This window comes from Scomber scombrus, chromosome 10 (genome assembly GCF_963691925.1).
Source record: "Scomber scombrus chromosome 10, fScoSco1.1, whole genome shotgun sequence".
Classification (NCBI taxonomy): Eukaryota; Metazoa; Chordata; class Actinopteri; order Scombriformes; family Scombridae; genus Scomber; species Scomber scombrus.
This window is the reverse complement of record NC_084979.1, coordinates 8,458,628-8,467,790: the sequence shown is the minus strand read 5'-3', so window position 1 is coordinate 8,467,790 and position 9,163 is coordinate 8,458,628. Positions and strand designations below refer to the sequence as shown.

The 9,163-nt window shown below is 39.5% G+C and overlaps 1 protein-coding gene across 2 annotated transcripts; it reads right to left on the bottom strand.

Moving 5' to 3' along the window:
- Positions 1 to 38: 38 nt before the first annotated feature.
- LOC133988102 (uncharacterized) lies at positions 39 to 8,789 on the bottom strand. 2 transcript variants are annotated; one of them, XM_062427644.1, is made up of 11 exons: positions 8,396 to 8,789; positions 6,516 to 6,630; positions 5,627 to 5,776; positions 5,206 to 5,292; positions 3,968 to 4,055; positions 3,739 to 3,875; positions 3,492 to 3,638; positions 2,219 to 2,305; positions 1,857 to 1,932; positions 1,679 to 1,755; positions 39 to 551 (listed from the first exon to the last, which is right to left on the bottom strand). In XM_062427644.1, the coding sequence occupies exons 1-11, from the start codon at positions 8,488 to 8,490 to the stop codon at positions 420 to 422; spliced, it is 1,191 nt and encodes a 396-aa protein (XP_062283628.1). In that variant the 5' UTR covers positions 8,491 to 8,789; the 3' UTR covers positions 39 to 419. The 2 variants fall into 2 exon arrangements, with proteins under 2 accessions (XP_062283628.1, XP_062283629.1); XM_062427645.1 differs by having other exon boundaries at positions 5,627 to 5,773.
- Positions 8,790 to 9,163: the final 374 nt, after the last annotated feature.

Sequence of the window (9,163 nt, the reverse complement as noted above, 5' to 3'; positions counted from 1 at the left end):
TTATGTTGTGTTGAATAAATAAGTCTTTAAACAATTTAAACAGTTTATTGTCAAAAAGTAAACCATTCTGTATCTCATGGTAAGCTAATATGTACAGTTCCTTCATTCTACCTTACAGTTCTACGGTCACTTCATCTAACATTTCTTCAGCTGTGGTGGGATCTTAAACTGGGTCATGGCCTTGTTTCCGTTTCCCCCCCACATGAAAGAGAACTGTTAGTAGCTCTTCGATCCCTGCATGTGACAAAATCCCCCAAATACATCAAAATTAGGTTGAGAAGTTCTCAGAACCTCTTCACTGCTGTTCTTGCATTTTGTGGCACACATAATAAGTAATATATACATACTGTGCTATCTTCACATTTTGTTTTAGATTTGTAATGACTGAGAAATTTCCAGCTTTTCCACATTTCGATGAGTCAGCTGCGTCCGTTGATGTGATATTGGTCAGCTGTTATCATCGGTTCCTGGGACTCCTTCCGGCTCCTCTGCAGCTTTGGCATGATTGGAGGTGCAGCCTGACTCACAGTAATGTTGCTGCTTCTGTCTGGCTGAGGATGAAAGAGAAAGTCCCATTGATGCACAGCTGCTTCACGCTTTAAGTAAGTATGGTTTCAATATTTCTCTCAAACACAAACTTAAAAACTAAAAAAAAATTAAAAATCTCCTTTCCTGAATTAAGAAAAACTGTGACTGACTTTAAATTGCAAAAAGTAGTTCCCATGTATCCCATGTTCAAATGACCATAACATGCTGTTTGTGTTTTATCAATACTGCACCAACACAACTTCTGTGGTGGGGAAATCAAATCCTGAAGACGTTCAAAATGTTTCCAACGAGCAATCCCGAAACAAAATTGCCAAAAAAACAAATAAACCAGAGTACGCTTTAGATCTCAAACAAGTTTGTACAAGTTGATTTTCATACCAAACTAAACCAGTGGTTGCCTGGAAGCAAACTAAATTACACAAAGGACTGTAAAACACTACACAGTACAGTTTGCATGCAGCAGCGTCTACAGTACGGCAAGATTCAAAAGCTTCCCAAGAAGTCATAACATAAGTTGGTAGGGTTGTTAATTGTTTAATTAGAAAGGAGATATGTGTGTGTTCGTGTGTTCTTTCTAATTGAGCTTAAATTTCAAAAGGATCCATCTGAAATGGTACAATCACAAAATTTGAGAAATCCAAATTTTGGTTGACCTGCCCATCTGCCTAATAAAGTGATACATGCATTTACAAGCATTTAAAAAAAAAAATGTCAACAGATCTTTGGATGGGTTTCATACTCACTGTAATTAAGAATGTTGATTGTATTACAACCTGAAAGGTGCATTTATCAATATTTTTATATTTCCAATAGATCAAAAGCAGTTCCTCTCATCTGTGTGGAGCCTTTTGCCTCTTTAAGTTCCTTATTTCTGTTTTACGGCCTAACAAACACCACTGTCATGTACTTCTTTACCAGAATAAGCAGAAACATTAATCCAAATGACAGCTTGCTAACATGTTAGCTGTGACAACTTTGGTGATGATATGTCACATGTGTTTTCAGGTTGTTCTGCTAAGTGCCCGAACTGGCCAAAAATAACTAAATAATGTTAATTTAATCTTATATGTTTGTGTGTATATGTTCAGTTTAAAGGACCATACCATGTCAGAAAACACATCAGTCTAACCTGTTGTAATTGAAAGATCCAGTTTTGATAATCCTCCAGGCTGGTACAAGAGACATGCAGGGGCTCCACCATGTCACCTACAACACAGAAGTTAATGTGTGAGATGACTGTATTCTTCACTGCAGATTAGTTGTGTTATAATGAAATCCAATGTTTAAAAAAGTATAGATTTATATACCTATGAGCTCAAAGTCAAGGCGTCCAGACAATGAAAACTTCTCCACGGCTCTGATGCTTTGTCTAGCCAGCCTGCCCTGTTAGAGAAGAAACAGAAGAAGAAGAAAAATCATTTAGTGGAATCAGGTGCAAGAATGTTTACCTCCATATAATCACAGTATGATGTACAGGATTTCAGCTGCTGATCGAAATGCATTCAGTGATGTTGCAGGCTGCTGGTTTGAGTTACTTAACGTTCAGCCATGCTATAAGTCATGTGTCAAAAGAACAAACACTGTGTAATGATTACTGGGACAAGCAGTAATGCCACAGTGGTTGAGGAGGTATTATAAGGGATTTTCCCATAGAGTCATTTTACACTACCTCATATCTTATATTCAGCCGCTTGTTGTCAGCCGACAGCAGCAGGACGTCTTGAGGGAAGAGAACCATCAGTCTTTCTTGGGGTCCCTGCAAACAACAAAGGCAATAATTATTATTGTATCAGCTGTCAAATACAGTTCAAACCACTGACAATGATATATTATTTTACAAATTCACATGTACCACAAGTTATATTTTAAACAATGACTGCAGTTTATTGCAAATTCTCTTATTTTTGCCATTTTGTCCACCATTCCTTTTAATAATGATCATTGTACTTTATTTAATTGCTATCTGCTAAGGTGCCGACATCACTGAAAATAAGTCACACGATCATACAGGTTGTGAACAAACTAAAATTATTTGAAGTAAAAACAAAGGTGAATGAAGACAGTCTTCATGTGCAATGAGAGCTTATTATTGACATTTTGGGTGCACTCACTTTCAGTTTTATATTCTAACGAAGTGGTTTAAATGATCATGATACACTGTTGGCTTGTCATCTCAAGTGTTTCTTGCTCCATCAGGCTTCAGTGTTGCAATGTTGTTGGCAACATGGCCAAAGCTAATAAACTAAGCCCGTAGGTAATACATAAACCTGAATTATCCTTTAACATCTACAAATCAATCTGCATTCTACAATGCCAGCAGGTCAAATGTAGCATGAATCCTGATTTGCTTTGTGCTTTATGACTCAAAAACCAAAGGAGGGTTCAGCCACATCCGAAAGGTTAAAAGATACAATCTCATTGTAACAGAAGGGAAATAAGCTTGTCAGAAATGTGGTCTTGATTTTGAGATACTCTTGAGATCTTCGTGTCAGGGCAGCACAAAATAAACATTGAAAGTTCTCAGGCTATGGATGGAATAACACAGTAAATTAGCATGTTCATGTTCATTTTAATGCTGTTTTGTTTTTGTATGGAGATATATGGATCTAATTCAGATTTTACAACATTTTGTTATCTTAGACAACCCTGAACTATACAATGCATATGTTTAAATCATTGTGTGCATAAATAAAGTAATTTGAAAGCATGAATGACTGAACTTGTTTCATACAATAAATGTATTCTGTATTTTCACTTTCATCCTGTTCTTTCATTGTCATAATTGTCACAATTATTGTCGACTGATTTTTTTTTGTCATTTCTGGTCCTCTATACATGTAGGGGAGCACCTGACAAAGACTAACATTCTTTAATAAAACTATAAAAAAGTTCATGTTAAAATATAGATATTAATAATACAGTGTCAGAGAGTTATTTATTACCTGTCTCTGAGTGTTGATGATGTAAACGACAGATAGGTATTCTGGCTGGCCCATGTGCTGTATGGGCGAGCCCTCCCACTGCAACACTGGAGCCTGCATTAAGTACATCTTCAGCTCCTCTCTTTTCCAGTGCTCATTACAGGGTAACTACGGGAGGAGAAAAATGTGAACAATGTATTAACTATAACTTAACTTGACAGCTTTTTCATATGCAGCTGTGACCAGATATACAGCAGTGAGTTATTACTAGATAGGAGAGAGCGCAGTGGGAAGGACTCATGGGTTGTGTCGCTGACTGGTACGTTATGTCTTCTATGTGACGTATCCATTTCTGTAACTCTGCAGCACTGGAACATATGAAGACCTTAGAGTCCACCATCTGGCCTGGATAAAACAATGAACAGCATACATTAGTGTCAGTACTTTACACTGTGTGGCCAGATCTGAGATGAACTTGGTTATTTCCAGTGACTCACTGCTGATCTCAAACATGTGTGGTGAATGTGACGCGTCAGGGGCCACAGAGACTGCTTGGAAAGAAAGTCCAGAAAGGGGAAGGATGCCCTGCAAGATAATAATAAACAATGATAGCAGACAAAAGTTAATAAAAGAGACATTTTATGCAGAAATTCCCAAGAAGAACAGCACAAACAAGCACTTATATCGGTATTCACTCTAGTGTAGTATCACTCCCTGCCCAGTTACAGTTGTCTACAGATCTACCTACCTGTGTTCCTACTTATACTGACATTTTAGTCAGATTCATTGCAGCTGCTCAATGGTGTTATAAAGTATAAAACTATTTACAGTCTGTTTGCCCCAGTTTGGGAACAAAAATTAAAGGGGCAGTCTGCCAATTTTTCACATCAAGATCAGTTTATGCAGAGTCATACCCAACCTTTGAAAATACATCGAAGTGTCATGTCTTTTGGGCTAAAGGTTGTAAAAATAATCCTTGATCATGTCATCTCGTGTAGGCTTAAAGACTAAAAATGTATAACAGAATGTCTGCGTTGCACACTTTGGTTTGAAGTTTTAAAGATGTCGACATTTACCAGGCAAAGGCACTACTGAGTTGCATTATGAAAGTTTAGTAGGATATCCAGTGTTTGATCCAGGGCTCTGCTGTTTAGATTTTAACCATACTTTTATTCATCTGTTCTCCTAAACTTTATAGACATGCAATACTAAATCACAGGACTAACCCATTAAAAGAAAGATTTGTATACTGAGAGCTGCATCTTTATTTACATTTTTTAAATGAATTAAGGACCGGGTTCAAAATGTTACCCATAACATATTTCACCTTTTACTTTTGACTTTTTTGGCCACTAGAAGTCAGCGAGACGAGCAATAAACGCAGCATTTGCAAGTAGTGGCCTTTTTCCACATCACGCAGACAGCAGAGAGTTGGGTGGTAAGTTTCAGTGGATTTGCCACTATAAGCAACACCTATCACATTACAAATAGCCATTATGTTAAAATACTGATTAGTGCACTTTTAAGTGGCTTTCTGCTTCCCTATAACAACAACCTACAAACAAACTCAGTGAGTTGCACCGCTCTCCTGCGGTGCAAAAATGAATTCATTTTAGTTTTTGTTAAATAGGTTTTAGTGTTCTTGTCCAGGACCATGTTTTTTATGTAGTAGTGTAGTTTTTTCTCAAATGTATTTTCTTGTCAGCACTATTTGACATTGAAGTAAAAAGAATACCCCATAAATGAAGTCTTGTTGAGAATGGTCCAGGAAGAGGAGCAGCAGGTGGGAGGAGAATAAAACCAGGAAGAGCTCCCTGGTTTCCTGTAAGGACAAATGAATCTGTGACAAAGGTTTAACACCAAAAAAGCAGCAAAACCAAAACATCATTCAGCATTGAGTCTTGGCTCCTGATGGATTTGTAGGCTCATTAACTGTTTGATCAGTAGCTCGATCATACAGACACACAACAATATAACTGAAAGATCATTTTGGGATGCTGCATTAGACTCCACCAACTAGAGCAGATAGATAGTATTAAAAATTAATCTTAAACTCAGTTTAAGGATTTGCGTCTCCAGTCCAGGATGAGGTATGGTGGAGTCACACCTACTGTAGTACCTCCCAGCTGACTCCCATGAGTGTGGTGCCATGTTACCTGTTTGTAGCTGTTGTAGAGAGACACCAGAGAGGAATGGATGATGTCTCCATGCATGTGAGGAGGTTTGCCCTCCCAACCCATGATTGGCTTCTGGGAGTAAATCCTGTGCTGTAGCTCCTGTCTGCTCCTGCCCCACAGCACCACCTGCTGGCACAAAACAGCATAAGCCCACATTTGTTGATTTGATCATTTTCAGATGATAATGACACTTAATAATAATAATTTGCCAGATTGACTTAATTATTTATCATGTTCCCTATGTTTTGATGCTTGGTATGTTGCTGTTCTGCATTCTGTGGAACTTCTCATATTATCTTCTGATATCACATGATAAATGTACAGTATCACCATGTTTCCCATGAATGATGAGTCAAGTGTAATACAGCAAACTGGAGTTTGTCTCACTGTTGCAAATCGCCAGTTGTTGCTCTTTAAGCAAAATGTTGTGCAACCAGGGGAATTTCATAACCAAATTAAAGATCATTGTCTGGCCTCCTTGGGTTAAATACTTGAGGGCTGTGTTGTGTCACTCGGTTTGGGGTTTGTATACCTTGATACAATTTCTCATTCAAGTGGAAAAAAGTGTGTTTCCTCCCTCCTTTATTTCCTGTAAAGTTTGAATCATACTAAACAGGGAATTCAGGATCGCTCACTTTGGTCATGGAAGTTTCTACAGTGTGTATGCAGAGTGTGTCTCAGCACAAATAACAGCACAGTGTGGAAACTGTTGACTGGCACATCTTAACACACCCAAATGTGTTAAAGTGTTTGCCAAAATTAAGCACGAGCTGTGAGTTTCTGCTTATGTCTTCTACTACCACACACACACACACACACACACACACACACACACACACACACACACACACACAAAGAACATACTGACCTCTTGTTCCAGGTGTCGTACTGAGGGGTAGCGTGGTGGTGGTGGCTGTGGCTGCAGGTCATCTCTGCTGCTTCTGATTGATAACTGAATTCTGGTTTCTCCTAGACTCCACACCCTGAAAAACACGTATTTTACCACATCACATTAGTCACATTGCAACAGTCGGTGCTGGGTGCTTAGTGGTTTTGAGATTGGCTTCACAGTAGCACGTACATGCGTTCCGCCTCTGGTGTCTTCTGTAAAGTTTGCTTGTTAAACCACATTTCCTATTGGTGCTGTCTTCAAGGGCACATCAGACTCTGACATGTGAAAAACATGTGCCCTGCCTGTTTTCTCTTTCCCCCCAGCACGTTTACACTGTCAACAGTCCTAAGTGAGCCTTTAATAAAATAAATAAAGAATGAAGCGTGATGACCACAATTTGAATGACGTGTCTTTAGCCCCTGGCAGCCCTTGCAGCAGACAGACATAATCAGATTACAGCAGTCAGAGCAGACACAGATGCACCTGTTGACCCGTCACCACCATATATTTTTTAGCCTTACAGATATGAAGTGTGCTCCAATTCATTACTACACACTAATTCTGAGTTTCTGAATATGCACTGTGAAAGTGACTAATTTTAGCATACTGAAATCAGTGAGAGATTGGTGAATGTGAGTGGGATGCTGATATACACAACTGCATGCACGAAAGAAGTAGAGCAGCTACTCATGGGTGCAAAACATTTGAAAAACATCTAAATTGGATCGAAAAGAAACTGGTATTACATGAATATCTTTGGGTTGTGTTTGGAAACACATTTAGCTTTTTCTTTGTTCATTCTAATTGTCAGTGGAGTCTTGTGAATGAGCATACATTTTGCATAATTTCCTGTAAGTTCATGCCATGGCAGTTTGTGAGTAGCACTTTATACTTTAAACAATTGAATTTGGACACAGCTATGGATTTGTCTGTTACATCTCAGCACACACAAAAAAAATCTCATCATGTGTATATTTGTGTGTGTGTTTATGTTGCATTTCGTTGTCTACGCACTGTAACCCCTGAACAGCCACACATAAGGGCTGCTGGCTGCTGTTGTGATTAGCCTCTGCTAATCTCCCAGTTTTAGAATGAGCGGGGGATTTGTCCCGCCCATACTCTGTCTTAACCCCCTCCATGCTTCAACTATTGTCTTTATAATAATCTCCTAATCACATCAGTGCAGCATCACTGAGTTCCCAAGTTCACGTTGAGCAAAAAAAGGAGCCAATTAGTTCTCCTTTCTTGTTGTTCGGCTTGGTGCTGGTGGGTGGAAATCCTGTGGATATAACGTGTTGTCCTGCAGCTGTTTTCATGATGGTTAAAAGGTTTTTTACAACTGAACCTTTTCTTCACTAACCTGCCTGTAGCTGTCTGTCTGACAGCACATTCTGTTACTATGTGAAAACAAGCATATACATGTGCACATCCTAGAAATTGTATCACTGAATACACTGCAGTTATAGAAAAGGTTATGGAGGAAGATGCCTCCCTTTTGTTTTTTACATTTTCAGTGACACATGAAATGCCAAAGAAAACCACAGAGGTAGAAAGAGAAGCTGCTACGGTACGATGTGCCCTTTTCACTTCACACACTCAACTCTGCTTCCTCCTGCACGACACACAATAAACCAAACCACATTCAAACATGAAACTCTGAAGCCGTGATGTTAAGCACAACAAAGCAGACTGAAATTCATATTTTGGATGGTCATGTTGGTATCCCTGAAGTTCCTATTTCCACTGTCATATTTTCATCCAGGATCCAAGTCAAGTCATAAGTGTGTGAATCCCCCACCAGTACATTTCTATATTTGCATCTCGCTTTAAACTGTGATCTGGTATTTGTGTCTTACCCTAAATTGTCTCCAGAGAGTTCCAAGAGCTCGATCTCATCAGGGCCCACCTCGTCCACTCCAGTATGCCTCTGGGTCACACTGCAGCATCCCATGACGGACGAGTCTGTCCCTCTCCGCCTTGTCTTAGCTTCAGCTTCTAGTCCTCACACTGAGCACCATCTGCCAGTGCAATCATCCTCACTGTGTGCGTGCCACACTAAAGCCAAAGAGATGACATAAAAGCAGGGGCTGGTTGGGTCCAAAAGAGGATATTGTCCACTGGAAAAGGGGAGGGGGTGCTGCTAAGCTCTAGTTCCCCCTTTTTGCCGGCATGTGTACTTCCATAGAGCCCCGAGAACGAAAGATGCTGCTTTTGAAGAGGAATAAGATAAAAGTTTTGTCGAGTCGCAGCGTAGCTGTTCCTTCCTTCCTGTCAGTTGGCTGTCTTACAGAGCAGCTTCCTCAGTTCACTTTTTTTTCTTTTTTTTTTACACTCTGAATTCACACTGGGAACCTACTGATGCCTCAGCATGACAAACAAAAACAGTTTCAAAGCATCGTGTTAGGAAAGATCGGCCCATGCTGTGCCTGTGTTTACATGCACAGGGCTGGAATATGGATAGTCAAGTGAGATAATTATGACTTAGGAAACTGAGAGGTGAAGGGCTGCAGTCAAAACAACAAGCCACAACAACTAGAATGGAGCCTTGTGTTTATCTGGTTACAATTACAGTAAGATGGTGGGAGGCTTTGCACAGTCATTTCTGCTTGTTTTGGTGTTTCCAC

What these genes read in the sequence shown, in the direction of transcription:
- LOC133988102 (XM_062427644.1), bottom strand. Translation starts at nt 8,490, where the DNA reads ATGGGATGCTGCAGTGTGACCCAGAGGCATACTGGAGTGGACGAGGTG. An exon ending in AACAAGACTTCATTTATGGG is followed by an intron (nt 4,056 to 5,205) that starts GTATTCTTTTTA and finishes ATTATCTTGCAG; the next exon opens with GGCATCCTTCCCCTTTCTGG. An exon ending in ACTGCGCTCTCTCCTATCTA is followed by an intron (nt 3,639 to 3,738) that starts GTAATAACTCAC and finishes CTCCTCCCGTAG; the next exon opens with TTACCCTGTAATGAGCACTG.